The sequence below is a fragment of the Nicotiana tabacum genome, chromosome 8, assembly GCF_000715075.1.
Source record: "Nicotiana tabacum cultivar K326 chromosome 8, ASM71507v2, whole genome shotgun sequence".
In the NCBI taxonomy this organism is placed as follows: Eukaryota; Viridiplantae; Streptophyta; class Magnoliopsida; order Solanales; family Solanaceae; genus Nicotiana; species Nicotiana tabacum.
The window spans coordinates 167,430,653-167,453,611 of NC_134087.1; the positions used below are offsets into that span (position 1 = coordinate 167,430,653).

At 39.4% G+C, this 22,959-nt stretch overlaps 1 protein-coding gene and 1 long non-coding RNA gene across 2 annotated transcripts; one reads left to right on the forward strand and one right to left on the reverse strand.

Annotated features, from left to right (window-relative positions):
* Positions 1-808: 808 nt before the first annotated feature.
* LOC142162859 (uncharacterized) lies at positions 809-6,891 on the reverse strand. The gene is made up of 2 exons (XM_075219863.1): positions 6,004-6,891; positions 809-3,095 (listed from the first exon to the last, which is right to left on the reverse strand). Exon 2 carries the CDS (start codon positions 2,405-2,407, stop codon positions 1,034-1,036), a length of 1,374 nt encoding a protein of 457 aa, XP_075075964.1. The 5' UTR covers positions 2,408-3,095; positions 6,004-6,891; the 3' UTR covers positions 809-1,033.
* Positions 6,892-9,793: 2,902 nt separating this feature from the next.
* On the forward strand, positions 9,794-11,955 carry LOC142162589 (uncharacterized). Its single transcript, XR_012693820.1, has 2 exons — positions 9,794-10,120; positions 11,235-11,955. It is a non-coding gene; the product is annotated as an uncharacterized LOC142162589 (long non-coding RNA).
* The last annotated feature ends 11,004 nt before the right edge of the window (positions 11,956-22,959 follow it).

A 22,959-nucleotide genomic window follows, 5' to 3' on the forward strand; every position in this document is an offset into this window, starting at 1 on the left:
GTATGGGAAGTGGTGCTATGGCATTGTTGGTAGAGGGGAAAGGCTGGAGATGAGTTCACAGTGGGAGGTTCCTGGGGTTGAGCCAATGGCGGAATAAAAGCAGGGTTGGAGGGGTAAACTGGCGGCGGGTGCCTTTTTGCCCATGCTTGGTACATTTCAGCTATCTACTGCTTCGGCTTATACAACTCATCTTTCATATTAACCTCCGATTCTTCCACCTCTTTTGACGGATCGACAATACTTGCCTCAAGTTCCTGGTTGGCCATGTTCAACTTGTTTTTGGACCGAGTGTTGTAGGAGTGAGTTGCTAGAATGCCAATCAAACTAACCACCTACCTGGACTGGAATTTCATCAATAACAAACTTGTTAGCGATTAGGGATTTAACAGATAGGCAACCGCACATTTGAGGAGTGAATGCACCTAAGCAGTTAATCGTTTCTATTATGCATTTGATCGGCTGCTTGCGTCATCCCGGCTTTTCCTTATTTCAATTTGCAACATCTTCTCCTTTCTTTTCACTCATGCATTTCTATGCTTGATTTCTCTTTGTTTTTATCCTATCATTTCTCTCTCTAGTTTTTTGTCATTGTTTCCTCCCCATGGTTTCTTATTTTCTCTTTTTCCTTTTCTTTTCGCTCTTATTTTCCTCTCTTTTCTTTTACTCTCTTTTTTATCACTCTTTTTTTTCCTTTTCTTTCTTTTGGTTATGGTCAAATCCTATGGAGATTGCCTACGTATCATAACCCCACATGAATCAGACCGAGCGTAGTTCTGGGAGATAAGTGCAAAAAATAAATAACAAAACATTTTTGGTATTTCAAATTTTCCATAAAATAAAACAGTTTTGATTACAACCACTCGTTCTACCAAATTATAAAACTAACAGACTCGAAAAGGGAAATTAAAAGACTCCGACTCAAAACAAGACCAACAGACTCTGACAGAAAGGTGAAAACAATAGATTCGAAAACCAACTAACAGACTCCAAGAAAATACAGACTCGCAAACAGACTAACAGACATCAATGAAAATCATGAATACATTAATGCCTCAAATGCTTCTGGGGCCCGCGGGGCATCATTCGGTCTCACCACGGGCCTATATGCAAGATCCCTTTGAAGCCTCTCCAAGTCACGCATTACCTGCCGGACAAACATCATCACTGCCGCGAAGAAAGTGGTGCGAGTCATATCCTCACATGCTTGGCATTTCACAACAATGTAGTCGGCAATGGCTCTGACCTGCTCTCGGATTCTACCTTTTTCCTGAAGCAGATGCCCGACCTGCTGATTGCGGGCTTCTAACACCTGAGTATCATGGAGATGTTGATTTTGCAACTGTTGCATTTCTTCCTCCATCTGAGCCATCAAATCATAACAGTGTTCCCTATCAGCTTTGAAATCTTTAGCCTGCTTGGCTGCCTCATTCTCAAGAGTAGTTACTTTTCTTTTCAGGCTGGTGATTGTCCCTTCATACTTTCTCTTCATTTGTTGCACAAACTGTGTCCGACCTTTTGAATTTTCTGCCAATTGAGCCCGGACTTTCGCCAAACTGGTCTCAGACTTTTCTAGGTCATTTTGACACTCAAGGGCTTTCTTTTTCAGACTGCTTATGAGCCTTTCATCCGCTCGGCTTCTTTTCGGGCTTCTAGCAGCTATTTTCATCTTCGGGATTTGAGCTTTGAGGGCTTCATTTTCCTGAGTTAGTTTTTTCTTCTCTCCCTCATCTGCGGCAGCTTGCAAACCATTTTCAAACTGAAGGTCCATGACTTTCCTTTCAAACTTGCTTATGGTATCCCTATACTCGTTTTCTTTGGTCAACCAGTCCCATTGCACCTGTACTCCGTCGGTGAACTGTTGGACATGGGGTCTCTTTGCGGGCCTTTCATACTCATGATGAACTCGGGATCTTTTACCATACCAAGTAGTGTAAATAGGCTCCACCTCGCCTCTGGATAGATCTCGTACTTGAGTTCTAGGCTCTAGGAATCTGCACTGATGCCAAATCCGACGCATTTTTTCTTCCGAAAAAGCGGCTTTTGGTTCCAACTCAATAACCTGCCGACTCAAATCCTCATCATGTGGGATGGTCTGGAATCGGCCTAACTGACGTAGAACTCGGTGCGTAGCATAAGGCTGGATACTCCGAAGACCCATCAACAGCAAAAAACATACCTCAGCCGACATGTAAATTACTTCACTGACCGAGAGCCACCCAAATGTCCATTCGATCTTATTTATAGTTAAAGATCTCAAATGAGCATGCCATGCTTTCGTACCATCCGGGAACTCATAACCCTCTACCCGCTTTTCATGTTTTTCAATGCACTCGAGGCCAGTCATACCACAATTCAAGTATCCAGGACGGTGGCAAAGGTGTTCCTCCATCCATAATTGTAACAGCATATTGCACCCTTCAAAGAACTTTCCCCTTTCTCAACAAAAGGTCAGAGCTCGGTAAATTTATGCCAAAATTATTGGCACTATGATCCCATTTGCCTTTTTCATCATAAAGTCGGCTATCCCCACGAGTCCTAACACTATGTTCCCGTTTTTTCTAGGGCAAATCAGAATACCCAGGAACGCCATTATAAAAGTTAATCCTCTCCGAGCTTCCCACTTGTCTTGGTTTCCCGCGTGAGTAAGACCAGTATCTGGCGTTTCGAAGCCACGGGGATTCCCGTAACGTCGGTACAAAAAGTAGAAGGTAGAGAATCCTTTGGCCAAATTTTCGTCTCGGATGTCCCGACTAATGCTTAACAAGTCCAAAAATTTGTGAGGGGTTACTGTTCTCGGTGCTACCGGGTATTGATTTCTAAGATTCCCCTCGAAACCGGCGCAGCCTCCTATCTCTTCCAGTGTAGGAGTTAACTCGAAATCTGAAAAGTGGAATACATTATGTCCTGGGTCCCAAAATGGTATCAAGGCCTCAATTATGTCCTTTCTCGGCTTAATCTTCAAAAACCCGACAAGACCACCCAACGCTTTTTTCACAACTTTTTTTCTATTGTCCCCCAAATCATGCCACCACATATGTAGCTCCAACGGGATCTCTTCACCGACTGAGAAAGGTTTATTTTGAATTGTGCTCATCCTGCACATTTATTAAGGTGATTTTAATTAAAAGAAAACTATGACTCATTTTGACTAAAGAAAAATAACCATTTTTTCTTCAAAATTTTCACAAAAATATCCGGGTTTTACCAATACGGCCTTTCAGCACTCCGAAAACGAAGATTTTAAGGTTTTGTTCGCTAACCGACAAAAACCTTGAAAAATGACCAAAGGTGGCTATTCTTGCAAAAACGGCCTTCTGGCGCCCTTTTGGGGACATTCGGCTATTTTAGCCAAGAATGGCATCACCTTACTTATTTGCAATAAAAATAAAATTTTTTGTTCTTTTTGGGGTATTTTTACAAAAAGGAAGTTGGACCCGATGGGGGTTGCCTACGTATCTCACACCCTGTGAGAATCAAACTGGCATAGTTCGGGCAAATAAAATAAAACCAACTATTTTTTCAAAACAAAACCTTTTCTTATTTTTTTCATTTTTCTCAAAAAATTCGACAGAGTTTCAGTACCATTTGGACATTGGATTTTCCAAAACAGGTGATTTAACTCACTTAACCCTCACATTGCTATTTTCTTTTTTCCAACTTTCTCCCATTATTCAAAATCCAGTCAGCATGCAAATCCAAATCAAATAAATGCACAAGTAGCAAGTAAGATGCATCAAGATGGTCTTTTCATTTTTGGTACACATGTCCTAGACAGACCCAACCCCTGTGTTGAGTCTCCAAAGTCAAATACACGTGATGCAAGCAAACATTCCTACTAGGGATCCGGCATGAGGTCTTGTTATACTAAATTAAAACCTGAATTTATTGTTCTAGACCTGGCTTACCTAAGCGGACAACTCGAGCCGAGGGGGGCAGCGTACCAGGAATACAGAAGCTTCACCGGCTTTGTAACTTGTCCGAACCTCGTTCTAAAATTTGGGATATGATTCTAACAGAAAAGAAGTCACACGAAGTGCACACTCCTCTATGATTTAGAAGACTCAGAGAGAAGAAGGGTTTCGTAGCAGTTTATATACAGTTCACAGAATATCAAAGCGGTAAAAGCAATACTTAGCACATTAGGCCCAAACATGTAACAAAATCAGATAATTAATAAAGTCAACTATAACAATTCATCTAAGCTCGAATTCTGAACCCTGAACCAGAGATACTCTGTTGTCACACCTTTTTTTTCCTACCACCCTCGGAAAGGTATAGTAAAGGGGAGTTTTTCCAATTAAAGGACAATTGAAACGGGATTATTTATTAAAGATTCAGAGTCGCCACCTGAGATAATTTATGGTGTTCCAAGTCACCAGTTCAAATCCCGAATCGAGGAAAATATTGACTCTGTATTACAGTCCGCGAACCAGAAATCCGGGTAAGGAATTATGTTAACCCGGGATAAGGTGTTAGGCATTCCCGGATTCCGTGGTTTTAGCACGGTCTCTCAACTGCTATTATTGGCTTAATTATCTGATTTTAAAACATTTTGAACCTATGTGCATTTTTACTTAAAACCCCACTTTTATTTATTTTAAAGAAGATTTAACGTTATCTAAAACATGTCTTTGGACCGCGCAACATGAAATGCATCTGCAATCTGAAACACATTTTAATCAACGTTATTAAGATTTAGATTTGGGTCACATGAAATGCACACCCGAGTTTAGGGAGGTAACATTATTAAAGTAGCGCGCCTAAAGCAACTACGCGTTTGCAACTTTGCGAGGGCCATGGTAATTTTGCTAAATAGTGCGCCTCGATTTCTAAGGACAAAACAGCACTAATTAAAATGAGGACCATGCAATTGTCACTTTTGTTTGGCACAACGCACCTCGATTTATTTTAATCAAACAGTTTAAGAATTAATCCATGAGGGCCACAAATTATGACTCGTCTAACATGGGTCGCCTCAATTTCATTTCAAGACAAGTTAGCTGATTTAAAGAATATAAGGGGGTTCCTATTTATTTTGCACCCAACTTATACTAATGGTCTAGTAAACAAAGCACTATTAAAACTTGCCCATGTCTGATCACGGAACAGCCCAATTGACAAAATCACGTCCAGCTGACCGTTGCATCTGGGCTCATGAGATAGCCCAATGCATGATTCATCAAAAACTCGAAATCAATTATGTTGCTTAAGAAAATCTGGGATTTAATAACAACTAATAATATCTAAATCAAATGCACAGCACATTCTGCGCTAACATGGATCCTAGAGTAATAATTCCCCTCCTAGTTGCCATGACAGCCCTATACACAAGTCATTTATATTCACAACACATTGAAATATATCATATGACACTAATTGCATAATCAGCCGTTTAACCCAAACCATACGAGCCAGCTTTACAGAACATGACAGGCATATATTGATGCAAACAAAATTCATACATCTGAGATAGCAGACACTGTCTCACCATACTTAAAAGAAAAAAAAGGTTTAACGACTATAGACCCAATAAAAAACTACAGAATCATGGATTCAAAAGGAGCATTGTTCAATTCAATTGTCCTACGTTGATGATGACATCTCTAGCATTTAAAGTAAAATAATCCAAAATCTAACTAAGCAGGTTGCTACTCAGAGTTATATGCAGACCTTAATTACTGACTCAAATAAACAAACATGTTGATCGAGCTTTCAGGCAGATTCGAAACCAAATATCATGACAAAAGTTCAGTTTCCAGTATTGATTTTCAAATTACAGAGCATTTGACAGAAAATTGAACCTCATGTCCATTTCAAACAAAAACTCAACCCCTAAAGAGCACTGTCACTAACCAGCATATAAGCGTAAACATCTTACAACTAAAGTTTCAAAATGGAGACAAAGTTAAACTCCTACAAAGAGAGAAAATGGCCAATATGCTTCAAATCTTCCAGATTTCCATATCATAATGTTTTTACATTGGGTAGAGTTAAAAAATGTACCTGGAAAAGCAAAGAAAATAGGACAAGGAGAGTCAGCAGTAGCAAAACAACACAGCAGCAACAATGCTTAACCAGCTGGAACTACCAAGACCTCAAACCAAACTCCACACGAATCAAACTCAACCTTCTAGACTTAGATTCAATCCTTTTTTTTACACAGATCAACCAGCAATCGTTGCAGAATTAGAAAGCTTCAGGAAAAAAAACAATGGAACAGTGTTTTCTAAAGTTCTTAGTCGTCTGTATTGTTTCTGATTTTTTTTTATCTCTCCCTCACTCTGCCTTGAATGGTAAGAAAATGTGCCTTTATAGGCAAGAAAGTAGGGCAACACATTAGGAATTAGTTTTTCCTTTAGGCCCTTTCCAAATTCTGATTTTAGCTTAGGAGTCCCTAGTTAATTATCAGATATGCTCTTAAATCCCTCCCCCAGCTTCCTAGAAGTTTCCCCAATTAGTTACTGATAGATTCCTCACCTGATTTACCTACATTACCCCTCACACCCCTGATATTTACCCTCAGAAAATTCTAAACCTATGATAGGTCAAATTGACCGGATGGCCTAAACCATTTGGACGGGCTGCCCTCTTTTCAAACAGGTCAGAAGCCCAAACCCAGGCAAATCAGTCCAAAAATCGTGCAAACTCAAGGAAAGCAAAAGAAACAATACTTAAATAATTTCAAGCAAAATAAAAATCTAAACTAAACGAAATGTTAACTAATTAACGAGTCCGACCTAATTAATCACATAGACTAAATGCATACAAAACGTCCCTGAAAAACTAAAAAATGAACAAGTATGAATTATAAAGAAAGGACAGTAAAAGAAGAAAAAAACATACTAAGATGTAAAAGAGCTCTAGGGAAAAGATAACCACAGAAAGAAAGGAGAATACCTACGAAGGTTTCAGACCATAAAAGCATTTGACGAATTTTCCAATCCTCATATTTCTGGCTCAATCTGAGACTACTCGCATGTTTATTTTTCATCAAAACATATGAATAACATCAGAATGACCCCAAAACTTCAAAGCAAACTCGAATTTGGACAACTTGGATTTTAGGGTTCCCCTTTGATCTGATATTCGAGAAGATTCAAGGGGATTTGAAGCAAACAGAGTGTGGATTTGAGATGAGGGGAGTGAGGCGTTCCTAGGGTGTTAATTTGGGTGGGATTGGGATAGGCGCCGCCGGTGGAGACGGTGGAAATTTCAGGCGGCTCTAGGGTTCTTTGGAGTGGTCTCTGAAGAAGTGAGTTGAAAGAGACGAGAGATGAGAGAGGGGGTCTGAGGGTTCGGACATATATATATATTAAAACACCCCCACTTCCCAACCGTTGGATGAGAGGGAATCAACGGCCCAAATCCAATTTAAACAAAACGGGGTCATTTTGAGTGGGGCTGCTGGACCGGGTTACAAAGGATGGGTTGGGCTGGGTTTGGCCGGGTTTGATGGGTAACGTTTGGGCTTCGAATTAATGGCCCAAATCTGACTCTCTTCTTATTTTATTTCCTTTTCTTTTTCAATTCAATTTTCCAAAATTCTTTTTCTTCTTCTTTTTTTCCAAAATTAAATTAAAATATAAATTAGATCCTAAAACCCCATTAACCTATCAAAAATACTAATTAAACCTAAATAATAATTAACACAATTAATAAAAAATAAATTAACAGAAAGCTACTCAAAAATCAAAATTAAAATTAAAAGGTGCAAATTAAACTATTTTTTGTAATTCTCTTTTTTTATAAAATAACTTAATTACTAATTAATCCTTAGAAATGCAAAGTCAAATCCTAAATGCAAAATGCAACATATTTTTGTATTTTTTATTAATTAAATAAAATGAACACGCACAGACAAAATGCAAACAATTAATCAAAAATGCTACAAAAAATTTACGAATTTGTAAATAATGGGAAAATTATTTTGTTTTGAATTTATGGGAGTAATTCATATAGGGAAAAAATTACGTGCTCACAGTCGAGCAATAAACTTGCCCAACTTGCAATCTCCCCTGCTCATTCTTAACTTCGAAATGTCCTCCTCGTCGCCTCATTAAAAACCTCCCGAGAAAACCTAATTGGGACAAAACTCAGGTGAGGAAAAAGAGTACGGCTTGGAGAACATTTTTCCTTAGAAGTTAAAGTACTTAAGGTGTGCGATGTTCTAGTTGTTTGGCAATAGTTTTCCTTCCATCGTTTCTAGTTGGAATGACCTTTTGCTTGCCGCTGCCGTAATTTTGTATGGGCGTCCCAATTAGTCCCTAGATTTCCTTCCCGTGGGTCCTTGCTCGCCTGTGTTTTGGCTTTGAGTATATAGTCCCCGACTTTAAGTGATCTGATCTTGGATTTTTTGTTGTAGTATCGCTCTGCCTGTTGTTTATGAGCGACCATCCTTATGTAAGCTATGTCTCTTCGTTCTTCGACCCCATCGAGGTCTTGCCTCTTGCTCTCGTTGTTAGTCAGTCCTTTCTCGTGTGAGTACCTCAGACTTGGTTCTCCGACCTCGACCGGTATTATTGCATCAGTCCTATAGACTAGCGAGTATGGCGTTTCTCCTGTGCTCGTTTGTGGCGTTGTGTGGCATGTCCATAGCACTTCCGGTAGAAACTCTGGCTACAGTCCCTTGGCGTTCTCGAGCTTATTCTTCATGATGTTTAATATTGATTTGTTGGAGGACTCTGCTTGTCCATTGCCCGCGGGATGATATGGCATGGAGTGTATTTTTTTGATGTGCCATTTCTCGAAGAACTCAACGATCTTTTTTCCAGTGAATTGGGGCCCGTTGTCACAACTGATTTCTTTGGGGAGGCCGAAACGACATACGATATTACTTCATATGAAGGTGATCACTTCTTGCTCACATATTTGGGCGAATGCACCTGCTTCCACCCACTTTGAAAAATAGTCAGTTAAAACTAAAAGAAATCATACATTACCTCGTGGGAGGGGGCCGACGATGTCTATTCCCCATCTGATGAAAGCCAAGGAGAGGTGACAGAGTGGAGGTTCTCGCCTACTTGATGGATCATGGGGACATATTTTTGCCATTGTTCGCATTTTTTCACGAAGTCGGTGACCTCTTTCTTCATTATGGGCCAGTAGTAGCCTACTCGTATGAGGCATCTGACTAGGGATCTATTGCCGTGTGGTCTCCGCAGTGACCCTCGTGGACCTCTTCCAAAACATGTCGTGTCTGATTTGGGCCTAAGCATTTCGCTAGGGGCTGACATAGGTTCGTTTGTATAAGTCATTGTTGATGACGTTGTACATGGCCTCCTGCATTCGAAGCTTTTTTTGCTTCTCTTTTGTCATATGGGAGCACGCCGTCTTGCAAATATGTGATAATACTGTTGCGCAAGTCCCAAGTTAGGTTTGTAGTTCGTACCTCGATTTGACCGATCGACGAGTGGAGGAGAGTGGCCACGTTCCTTCCTCCGGTTATTCTTTTAGTAGCCGCTGCTAATTTGGCGAGGCCTTCTGCTTAGATATTATGTGCTCGAGGGATTTGGTCGAGATGGCATTCATCATACTTGGGTAACAGCTTGCGAATCTCGGCCTGGTATTTTTGCAGTCTTTTTTTCTTGATTTGGAAAGCCCCCGTGAATTGATTGACGACGAGCTAAAAGTCGCAGCATAGGATGACTCGCTTTGCTCCGTACTTGAGTGTTGCCTACACTTCTCAACTACACATGGCCACTATGTTCACATTTGCATTGAAGTTCAACTAGAAAAACCGTTAAAAATGCATGTTTACATTGGAAATCACAAGCAATTGGTCGTGTATGGGGGCTTGAATATCCTCTATATCCGCTGTGGACGCTTTGGGCATAATTCCAAAGCATGTCCCTTTCATACTCAAAATGCAAAAGCTCCTTCCCTCCCTTCTTCTCCACCACAGGACCAAACAAATTCCCATACTTATAACAAATCCATTAATGATTCTGAAAAGGTATGGCAAACAGTATAATTTCCCATGAAGCAGCGTCTCGGAACAGTAAACATAATACAGTATTTCAGCTACCTCTTCCATCAAATAATATGGACCAATAATTGCTTTCCTCATCAGCACATGTTACAGCAACTTCGCTTACTACGGAGGAGCCATCAACACACGCAGGTAAGTCTTCTTACCCTAACCCTCACAAAAACGACTCACCTAACCCCCGCTACTTTAATCCCGTTAATTTGTCTTTAATCAACTCCATGGAAGAATTATCTGAAACTACTCGTTTAAACCAAATTTCTATCACCCCCCGAGAAACTAACGCTACTTTATTAATTAACAAAACTTCTGCAAATAAACCTATCGATACTAATCCCACTACAGAACCCTATTCCTCTACTAAAACTATTTCCCCAATTAATCCAGTCCATAACTGTATTGGTAAAAATTAAGTTCATATATATTGAATTTAATAAAAGATGACGTGTCATGACACGTAGATTAATCAAATGATGACGATCAGCAAAGAATAGATAAAAAGGCACAAGATACAACATGCATGAGCAGAGATTCAAGAGACTAAGTACCCGCACCTCTTTATGTTCTAAAGTCAAGATAAGAGAATGAACCTGACAGCAAAAGTAGGAACGGATACAGTATTTAATAGGCATTAAATACTGAGAACGTTAAAGAATCTGTATTGAATTACAATGATTGTAACGTAGCATTAAATGTCTTTAATTGTCTATAATGACCTTATTATGATAAAGGCAAAACGTATCAACTAAAAATAGCTATAAAAGGGGCAACCTGATCATTTGTAAGGACACGAAAAAGACTACTGGAATATACTGATTTACTTTGCGTTTCATTTGACTTTTATTTGCATACATTATTTATATTATTTCTATTTGATTATCAGTAACCCGAGTTCTTCTAAAAATAACTTTGGCTAAAATCTCATTTTTTGGTTAAAAATAGGAATTTTTACTTCTTATAGCAAAGGTTAACACCTTATTTATTTTAAATAAATACCTTTTAAAAAAATTATATTCTATAGATACTTTTTAAGGTTTATAGCAAAAATATTTAATTTTGGTTACCTCCTAGCCCTAAACCACTAAATACGCTATTCAGTTACACTATTTTCTTTCTCCCTCTATTTTGATACATCCCATTCTCTTCTCCCAATTTCTCTCACCCACACTATTTTCTTTTCATTCCAATCTACATAAAATCTCAATCAAGTTTTTCATTCCAACGCGGCGGTGCGTGTAATTTTCTGCAGACGCCATGTCGGAACGGGAAGCTCTACCGCCGCTATTCAAGCATAAATCATGGTCTCCCAATATGCTTCGAGAAGAAGCCTGGCTCAAGCGAAAAGGAAATTATCGCACGAAGCTCGCCGATCGTCGCCGGTCGAAGAGCGTCACTGACGACGACCTAGAACAGGTTCGTGCTTGCTTTGACTTACCGAAACTCACCGAAACTTGTTATGTTTCGGTGGTAATTGGAGTCGAACTTACACTTGTTGTGCAGAAAACTTCTGCTAATACCATTGGACTATGGTGGTCTCAATTGATATAGATTTCGAGAGATAATTGTCAATATGGTGGTAATGTGCTTGCTTTGGATCCGAAACTCACCGAAACTTTTCCTGCTTTGGAGACATCAAGCTGTGAACAAGCAGTACAGTAATATATTACCTAGAAAAAAGACGGCGGAGTTTGGGGCTGAGCAACTTATTTTCTGTTAATATATTTCAGTGTATTTTCATGTATTTCATTGTATTCATTGTCTTTTTTTCATTTGAATTCAATGTATCTCGTTGTATTCCATGTATTTCATTGTATTCACTATTTTTTTTCATTGTATTCACTGTTTTTTTCATTGTATTTCAATGTATTCCGCTCTATTCTATGTATTTCATTGTATTCACTGTCTCGCTATATGCCATGAATGTATTCATATGTTTTTTTTAATTAATATAATTTATGTATTCAGATGTATTATATAATTTCTCTGAAGATTGCTATGTTTTTGGGTATTTTTCGGTTGAGAATCTTTTTTATAACTAAAAATACAAAATTTGTGTGTTATAATTGAGTTTGTTGAGTTATATTATGAGTCTATTATGTTAATTGATTCACTTTCCGTTTTAAAAACAGTGTAATCACATGTTTCACGCCGTGAATACAGCCGAATACAGTCGAATACAATAATCTGTTCAGCTATAATCCCATGTTTCACTCCATGAATACAGTCGAATACAATAACTGATTAGCTAGACTTCTCTGATTCACGCCTATTTTTGCTATTGTATTCATGAATACAATAGCTTAAATATATTAAATACATCTTATAATCACATAAAAGATATTTATAATCCGTAATATAGCAAATGATATCTATAGATGACTAATTACTCTAAAAGATATTGTTTTATGAAAATTTCTCTTAAAAATAACACCAGCCATCATTTGGCCCAGATACCCCATGACCCTAACTCTTTACCTTGTCAAGATACTACTATACAAAGACCTGCCCAACTCCAAGCCCAAATACCAGTAGGCCCAAAATCTACTACACCGCCTATCCCAAATACATCCTCACCCAACCGTTTCTCCAACAACACAAATTACTCCACGTTGGAAACATCTCATTACAACCTCTTTTACCACTCAATTGCCTAACCTTTTTACTGACTCCACCTCACATAATTTATCCCACTCCCCAACACCTACCCATACTATTACAACAAACCCCCACGTCCCCATCTCCATTGATGAATCATCCGACCAGCCCATCACAAATTACTCCACTTCAAAAATTAAGGTCCAATCAAATACCACTTCTGACCAACTCACTCCCACCCACAATACTTCAACCTTACGTCCAATAACTCCCCATGCAAGTATTCAACTAATTTAAATACAATCTCACCTTCAACTCTATCAGACAACACTCAAACTACTACTGCTCAAATACTCTATCCAATATCTCTCGTCAATCATGGATCAATCCCAACCACCATAATCTCCACCACCGTACCCAACACTATATGTGACCCAGAACACCTCGGATCTCCCTCCACAGTCTTGGCTGGAATAGGGTCTCACAGGGCAAGCCCTTCTATTTTGCCTAAACATCAACAATCAGGATATCCTAGTAGCTCTTCAGGACTCCTCATACCTAGCACAAGTTGTCTCGGAAGGAATGAGACTCGACATGGATGCCTTTGGCCAGTCCCATTGGTCGATGAATGCACCACCTCCCCATACCTTACTTCCTATTCTGGAGATCCCTTTTTACCAACCACCACTACTCGGCCCGATATTCATACCATGGAACGCTCAGACACTAACATTCCCGACGGATCTCCTGATGACACCACCCAGTCCCCCGAGCACTCTCTAGTTTACCCTCCCAGCCCGATCATTCCACCCCAACCATTACCCATAAAACTCGATACAGCAGCCCAACAACAGGATCTATCCGCCACCTTACTAGAAATGAGGGAGACATGAACCACCCATGCAACCCTAGACAATCTCCGCAGCTTCGTCTTAAAGGAGCAATATGCAACAAAAAAATACGTCTCAAATGTCCACCTAATCTCATAACATGCTCTCTCGTCATTCGACCGACCCAAAACCCAGAAGTAGGCAAGTACGCCATAGTACTTATACCAACAATGCAGCAGGCGACCCCTCCACCGCTGGACACCCGGTTTGCTCTAATTCCCAGGGAAACTCACCCAGTTCGCCCTGACTCACCCAACACTCTTTCATCTACCTCTCCCAATATGAATTTTATACGTTGGAATTATCGTGGTGCGAATAATAATGACTTTCGTCTCCAGTTTCGGTCACTGCTTGATTATCGTGCACTGGCATTAATAGTTTTGTTTGAAACACATGCAAAATCATGTCATCCTACGTGATGACATTGGATTTTCCAACCTTTATGAAGTTCCTACAAATGGCCAGGCGGGTGGTATTGTCCTACTATGGCATGACCATCTGTTGAATGTTGAAAATATAGCTATGACAGAACAGGAGATACACGTCATGATACATGTAATCCCTTCAACTCAAAAATGGCTTTTTCTGCTATTTATGTTAGTACTTATTATACTAGTATAGGGCCAAAATTGGGGAGTTCGATTTTGGGGCTACAATGCCGCTCCACGCCTAACCTCGAAGAAGTCGGAAGTAGAGCGTGAGGAGCGACCCCGAGGTGTGTCCCTCGAGGGAACACATCAAAGGTTCACTGTGGTCGACCTCGGAATAGTACAATCAATGATCATCATGGAAAGGCGGGAAAATTCCCAAATACACGTGGTTAGAGCTGACCGGGTTTACAAGAATAGTATTAATCCGTATTAAGTCATTATACAGCTGTACCAATAGCATTTACTTATCATTATTAGACATGTACTATGTTGGGATTCCCCCCTCCTATATAAAGGGGACCTTTGTCATCTTGTAGAGGATTCGGATTATTACACAATACATTGAATACAATACAACATTCTCTGCTCTTTACTTAAACAATTGTTCTACAAATTTATTGATTATTCTTTCATTGTCCGTTCATTGTTCATTTACTGTTCTTCATTTATTACTCATTATTAGCAAAAGGCCATCTTTGAGACCATCATTATCATTGATTCTTTGTTTATGGCAATTAGCCTCATCTAGACCTCGAGGCTCTGCTCCAGCTAGCTCGAGGCCCAGCCTTGTGACCCTATTGGTTTGCATTTCTTATTTTTTTTTACTTATACTTAGCATCTACTGCTTAACAACTAGTATTGAAATAAGTCATGTATTTTTAGAACCACAAAATAAAATAATAATTGCAGTTACCATTTTCAAGGTAAACAGTTTGGCGTCCACCATGGGGCTAAGAATAATAGTGATTGTTTTGGTGCTAGTTTTCTGAAAACACAAGTTATTCTTCACACTTTTTCTTGTCCAAGAATTTCTGATTTCAGGTCAATAATTTCTAGCTCGGCAAATGCACGTAAAAACAATGGTATTGGGCTTTAGGGAGAAAATAGTGCAGACTTCGGTTTACCACCGCAAAATCTAGTGGTGGCACTAGCAGATGCCAGTATACCACTGCAAAACCCAGGAGAGGAACCAGCACAAGTCCCCATCGAAGTGAGCTCGCGGAATGCTGTGCATGTCGATGTAATATCTCCCACAGACGGAAGTGTGCGCGATGAGAAAAGGGATGTCAGTCTTCAAGTCATTTTTGAAATGTTGTAAGCACAACAAGTTGCTATTGCTCAGCTACAAAGTCACCAAAAAACCCCAAGCATAGTAGCACCGGAAAAGGCTCCTCGAGTCGAGCAGGTACCGGAGAGATCGAACAATAACAGGTCAGCAACAGACCCCGCTATTATGAAAATGCTCGAGAACCTCACCAAAAAGATTGAATCAGGAGAAAAGAAGATAGAAGATAACGATAAAAGAGTGGAGACTTTTAACTCGAGGGTCGATCAGATCCCGGGCGTGCCCCCGATTCTGAAGGGCGTAGATTCAAAGAAGTTCATACAGAAACCATTCCCACCGAGTGCGTCTACGAAGCCCATCCCGAAGAAATTCAGAATGCCCGACGTCCTGAAATATAATGGGACCACGGACCCCAATGAGCACATCACCGCTTATACTTGTGTTGTAACAGGAATGACCTACAGGATAACGAGATAAAGTTTGTCCTGTTGAAGAAATTTGGAGAAACACTGTCGAAAGGGTCTATGATGTGTTATCATTACCTGCCCCAAATTCAATAGACTCATTTGCCATGTTGGCGGATTCTTTTTTGAGGGCACACGCTGGTACCATCAAGGTCGCCACCAGGAAGTCCTATGTCTTCAAAATCAAACAGAGAGAGAACGAGATGCTAAGGGAATTTGTATCTCGTTTCCAGATGGAGCGAATGGAATTACCACCAGTCTCTGACGATTGGGCAGTAAAGGCCTTCACTCAAGGCTTGAACGAACTAAGCTAGGTAGCTTCAAGGTAGTTAAACCAAAATTTGATCGAATGTCCCGCCGTGACCCGAGCGGATGTGCACAACAGGTACCAATCAAAGATCAGGATCGAAGACGACCAACTAGGAGCCCTCTCAGGCTCAGTATATCCCAGCAGGCTTTTTAAAAAGGAGCAAAGGTTTACAGAAAGGGAGCCAAGATCAAATAAAGAAAGATACCAGTCGTATGTAGAAGATCGAAGAAATGCACCAAGGCATAACGTGCCTCGAGGCGATCGAAGGATAGATTGAGGTCAAAATTCCCGAGGACTCATGAGTAAAGCTGGGTTCGATAGGCACACTGGGCTGGTAGAGGCACCCCGTCTATCTGAGTACAACTTCAACGTCAATATCTCGGGCATAGTATCGGCCATAGGGAAAATCAAAGATGCCAGGTGGCCAAGACCCGTACTATCAGACCCTTCACAGAGGAACCCTTGCATGATGTGTAAATACCACGGCACTCACGGTCATAGGATCAAGGAGTGCAGGCAGCTTCGAGAAGAGGTGGCCCGACTGATCAGCGAAGGACACCTCCGAGAATTCCTCAGCGATTGAGCTAAAAACCAATTTCAGGAAAGAGAGGCGAACAGAAAAAAAGAACCAGAAGAAACATAGCACATCATCCACATAATCGTTGGGGGGTCGACCCCCCCATAGGAACCCGTTTTCAAACGAAAAAAAATATTCATCACCAGGAAAAGGCGAACTCGAGGTTACATACTAGAGGATGCTCTCACATTCAATGAAGAGGACATCGAGACATTGTCTCAGCCTCATAATAACACACTTGTAATTTCTTTTCTTTTGAATAAAATTCAGATTAAACATGTGCTCCTGGATCCAGGTAGCTCGGCCAACATAATCAGGTCGAGGGTGGCGGAGCAGCTCGGACTGCTCAACCAGATCGTACCCATTTTTCGAGTCCTCAATGGATTCAACATGGCAAGCGAGACAACAAAAGAGGAAATCATCCTCCTGGTCAACGTAGCCGGTACAATCCAAGATACCAAGTTTCATGTCATCGAACGTGACATGAGATACAATGCCTTACTTGGAAGGCCATAGATACACGGTATGAGGAAAGTACCCTTGACCTTCTATCAAACGATGAAATTACCAAGCAAGGATGTAGTCAAAGCAGTATACGGGGAGAAACATGCAACAAGATAGATGTTCGCGGTGCACTACATGGCACCGGCATCAACTCCCTCTGCATCAAAGAGGCCAAAAGGTGAGCAAAAAATCAGCTAGTAACCATAACCTGCATTCTCGGCTATATCCAAACGAGTGAGTAAAGAATCGTGTCGCGTCCCCAGAAAGGATTTATCAAAGCTCGAACGCCATCATTAAGGTACAACCCTCTCCCCTTTTATTTATGTTTTATACTAACTTATTGTAGGTGTTCGATTGAGAGGAATCAAAGCGACCCCTAGCTTAAAGACCTTGTGTTTCAAAGCATGCGTTACACTCTTTTCCCCTTAGATTGGATTTTATCCCGAACGGGTTTTACCGGCGAGGTTTTTAATGAGGCAACATCCATATGCTACCTAAAGAGAACTCATCAAGTGTTGACACCCAATTTTTCCCTATATATTTTCAATATGAAAAAATAGCTTCAAAATGGTATATATATGCATATATCCAAGTACTTAATTAATTTTCCTTAATTTTAAAAGATTTTTTTGATCTATTTATTCTCCTATTTTATCTATAAAATTCAGTAATTGTTTACAAAATTATCATTTTTGGTGATTCACTTATTGCACTTTTATATCTATGCTAAAATATAGCCAAGGAGATTTTTGCATATTTTTTACAAATTTATTTAGTATTTTTAAAGCTAAATTGCATATAATTGCAATATTAGCCTCTTTTAAGATTTAATTGCATTTATGTTCACAAAATTAGGTTTGGTATTTTTAAATAATTAATTATGTACTATAAATCATATTAGTACCATTAATTTATTTCCAGAAATTATTTTATTATTTTTTATAAATCAAATAGGAAAAATTGGCTATTTAAATGTTAGCCCCATTTTATTTCGATTATAGCCTAAATTGGACCACAATTTGAATCCCAATTACCCTGGCCCAATTCCTATTAAACCCTAACCCAATTTTGATTTAACCCAACCCAAACCCATCTTTATAACCCACCCATTTACCCGTTCAATCCACGTCGTTGATCACTCAGATCAACGGCCAAAAATTGCCTTACCTAAATTAATTCCCAACTACCCCCCCAAAACCTTTCATTTGTTACCCTACGTCACCTCTGCATTCCCCTCCTCTCCTAAATCTTCTATACAATAACATCAAACCCTAGCCACCGCCCCCTTAATCTACCCTAATCTATGGCTTTCCATGGTCGCCTAAGACCTGTATCAGCCTTATATGGCTTCTATGTGTTTGTTGTTGTGGTCTCATGACCAGATTCTGAAGGGGCTTGGTCCAGTCTTTGCTCGATGACCTTTCTCCGGTCATCTCTGACCTTTCTCCAGCCAGCCATGGCCACTCGAGTCAGACCTTTGACTCTCCTGGTTAGATCGGTATCTTTCAAGGTGTTTTTCATTGCTTTTGGGTTCTTCTGAAACCCTAATCTCTAGAACCTTTCCGATTTCTTTTAGATCTACCTTAGATCCATGCTTGCCATGAGTTTTTAACCACTTTCTCGAAGCTTCTTTAATTTTGCTTTCAAAAGGGACTCTTCGTCTTTCTCCGATTAGGGTTTTCTTGCAATTTCTTCTTTGCAAAATCTTTGCTCTGATTTTAATGTGTCTCTTATTCTACTATGTTTGTTCATGTTATTCTCCTATCTTGTTACTTTGGGTTCATTTGAGTTTCTGAGACTATTTGCTGATATTTGTTTGATTTGTCTGTTTATCATCTTTAAACTCGATTGATGTTGAAAACCCTAATTTCTTTGGGGTTCTTTCGTGTTTCTGAAGTGGTTTGCTAAGTATTTGTTTGATTTACTTGTTTATCGTCTTTAAACTCGACTGATGTTGAAAACCCTAATTTCTTTTGAGTTTCAAAAAAACAATTCTAGTATTTGTTCGATTTATTTGCTTAGCATCTTTAAAGCTTGACTATGTTGAAGAAACCTATGAGTTTGGGTTTGAAACTATTCATTTGAACACCTGATTCGATTTGAGGATTCCTTGTTTTAGAATCTCATTTCTTTATGTGATTCCTCTGATTCTGGGTCTTTACTATCTTTAAAACTCGACTATGCTTGAAACCCTAAAAGGTTTTCTCATCTGATCACTGTGAGACCTTTACTGACTCTCTTTACCTACTACTGTGCTTCGAGTGAATCTCTTCTACTACTAAGTCCTAGCTTATTCCTGCTACTACTGTATGCTTATATTGTTTCTTTTACCAAGGGGTTTGGCCTTGCATGTCTGATATTGTTGTTCATTCTATTTATATGTTAAGGTGCAGAATGATGACCCTTTCTTGACTGATTCTGAATCCTTCAATGTTGCAATTGATTGCCAAAGGGTTTTCTGATGAACCCTAATCTTATTAGTCTGTTCAAATTGATTGATTCGCTTCCTTTAATTGCTGTGATGTTTTACCTCGAACCTTTTCCCAAATTAAGCATATATTCTGCACCTAGACTCAATTGTATATTCTATATTTTATTACCCCTTTATATGGGAAGAATCAATTTATCTCAAACTGATTTCTTTCCTTAATTAGCTTGATTAGTATCCGTTTGAGCAGTACTTTCCTTGATTAATGGGAAGTACTTGCGTTAATTGATTCTGATTGTGATTGTTTCCATGTTTATGTTAAGCCTTTGCTTATTACCTTAATTTCTACTCGTTTTCAGAACTATAAATACCCACATCCTTTTCTTACAAACACACGAACACAAGGCATAAAACACTTGAGTTCAGACACATACCTCACTAAAATCTCTCTCTTTTCTCTATTGCTACTTGTATTGCTGCTTTACTTAGCCGGCTGAAAGCCAAGGCTAGGCTGTGGGAAGCTTGCTCATTTTTTTTCTCTTTATTTGTATCTTGACTGGTATGTTCTAACTAATTTTCAGCATCAACAACAACATGTTTCTTTACTGTTTTTTTTATCCTTGTTCGTCTCCTATTTGTATTTAACCAAGTTTCATTATTAAGCATGTTGTAGTCTGCCTTTTCTGTTCTGAATTAATGCTTCTGTTAATTACTTATCATGGCTTGTGAACCTTAAATCCCCATCGCCATTGTGTTTGGTATCTGTGGTTGGTTTGGGGCATGACAGCATTGAACATTGCTGTGCATGACCCAAACTTGATCCCCCTGGGATCATAACCTCCATGTTTCCTCTAGTTGTTGTGTGTTCTGGTTGGCTTATAGGCATGCCAGCACCTTTTATTGTTGTGCATGCCCAAAGCTGACCCCTGCCAAAATACATGGGCTCTTTGTAATGGATTCCCACCCCCTGACCCCCTTTGTATGAAGTTATCGACTCTATGTTTTATTAATTACTGTTTCCCTATCACCCTTTACCCCTCTCCTTTATCCCTTCAGTTTTAAAACTCTATCCCTGCACTTCCACTATCTTCTTAGACTTAAGTTCTGCCCCTCTTGTGTGAGCCTTGCCTTGGGACCCATGAGCTCTCTCTGAACTTGGACATATAAGGGTTGGCCCTTCCACACTGCACTCATCTCTATCTGGTTATGTGAACCTGGGTATAAGCACTGCCCGGGGTCCCTTGAGACCCTTAGGGAACTCTCACACACCCAGGTCCGAGAAAGGCTTTGAAATAAGTGGCTTTTTAAGTAATTAATTATATAACTCAGATAGGAAGTCAAGATCAAGCTTCCTATGGTTGTACTTTCCTATTTTTATGTATTTTTTTGATGTAATTCAGCAACTGGTCTGTAATAATTTGTAATGAACATTTGGGGTTGGCTAGTGAAAAAGGGATGGGTAATTATGCATGCTCAAGGGTAGAAAACATGCCTATAGGATTTGTGTTTTGAATGATTCAATTCTGTATTTAGAAAGCATGCCTATAAGACTGTTTTACATCTTGCATGTTCAATTCTACATTTTAGGCACCATGCCTATAGGGGTTCATTTAAAATTATGCATGTTCAACTTCACGCCTAAATAACCTGCCTATAGGACTTTATTTTAAATTCTGCACGCTTGTTACCACTTAGACATCATGCTCTAGGATTTAAATAGCTATAAGCAGGTATCATGTTCATAATGTTAAAATCAGTATAACACTAAATATCATGTCTATAGGAGTTAAAACCAGTAATAATGGATATCATTGTGAGCACGTGATTTTTGCCCTATGAGAATTACTCCCAAAAAATTTCAAAATAAAATAATTTTTCTGTTGTTTGCAATTTTTGTGGATTTTTGTGGTATTTTCTGTTATTGTTCGCATTTGTCTGTGCATGTTTATTTGTTAAATTAATGAAAATACAAAAATATGTTGCATTTGCATTTAGGATTTAATTTTATAATTAGGATTAGTTAAGTAAGTTGTTTTACAAAAATAAAAAAAATCACAAAAATAACGTACTTCGCATTTTAGTGTTTAATGTCAAAATTGTGTGATTTTCTTTTAATTAGGTATTTAGTTATTTGTGATAATAACTACTTAGAGTTAATTAAAAAATTTAGGATAATTTGGTCAAGGTTAAATTTAGGTTTGTATTTTTATTTTAATTAGAAAGAAAATTGAAAAGAAAAAGAAAATAAGAAGAGGAAAATCTGGTTTGGGCCAATTTGGTCAGAATCCCAGGCCCAAAACAAAAACCCACCCCAGACCTAATCCCCAGTCCAGCCCAAACCCGTTCCCTACCCGGTCCGCCCCTACCAGAACCAAACGACGTTGTTTGGACACGCTTTGATCAGGGCCGTCGATTTCATTTGATCGAACGGTCCAAAGCCTTCCTCATTACCCGAACCTAACCCGCCCATGAACCGGTCCAGCCCCAGTCAAATAAAACGACCTCGTTTTGATTAAAAGCTTTGATCGGAGCCGTTGGATTTCAATCATCCAACGGCTCAAATTAAATCACCCATTTTAATATACCCAAAACCAAACCCCTAACCCCTCTCAGAACCCCCCCCCTCCTCCGTCTCTCATCTTTTCAGAGACACCCTGTCTCACCGCCTAGCTCCGCCGCCTTCCGCCACCGGAAATCGCCTCACGGCGGTTCCGGTGGTCCAATCCCTTCCATTTTTACACCATAGAAACACCCTGAGCCCCTCTTTCCAAATCCTAGACTGGTTTCCTTCGAATCTTACCAAAACTGCTCGAATATTAAATCTAAGATTGAGCCCTAGAGGTTCAAAATTTGATTTTCGTGAACCTAGTGACATATATTGGTCCAGGCCCTTAGCGTTCCATGATTAGAAGACTGATTCCTCACAAAAAATGATACTTCTCACTTGTTCTTTACAAGAACAAGCGATTAGTATCAGTTTCGTGTGAATCATGATGGCAAGCGATGTTTTCAGAGTCTAATCGGTGAATTCCCTTTACTATTTTTGCTCATCTTCAAACTCGCTTTACCTCTGCCTCATCTTCTTTTCTTCTACATGTTTTGATTGGTCCATTCTCTGATTGAAGTTACGATTAGCTTCAGATTCAATTTCTTTGACTTAGGTGATGTTCGTCTATTCGTAGTTCCCTTAATTTTAGTCCCCGCTTCAATGTAGTTGTTTCTGTTTGTGTCTGTGCTTTGATTTTAGGTCTATTAATTATCTTCTGTATTCAATTGATAATGTTTGCATTTACCATTTGATTCTGATTGCCCAAATGATTTCATTTTTGAGTCTGTAAATGTTCAGAATTTCAAACTGATTGAATTAGAACTGTAGGGGTTTTAATTCAGGGGGTATGCTAACAAAGGGTAGTGGTGCACTACTGAACTAATAAAAGAAAAAGGTACTAAGTAGTGGAATGAATTAAAAAATGGAAATGGGACTGGTAAT

Bases quoted from the DNA above. Each gene is read 5' to 3' on its own strand.
- LOC142162859 (XM_075219863.1), bottom strand. From the start codon at position 2,407: ATGCTGTTACAATTATGGATGGAGGAACACCTTTGCCACCGTCCTGGA.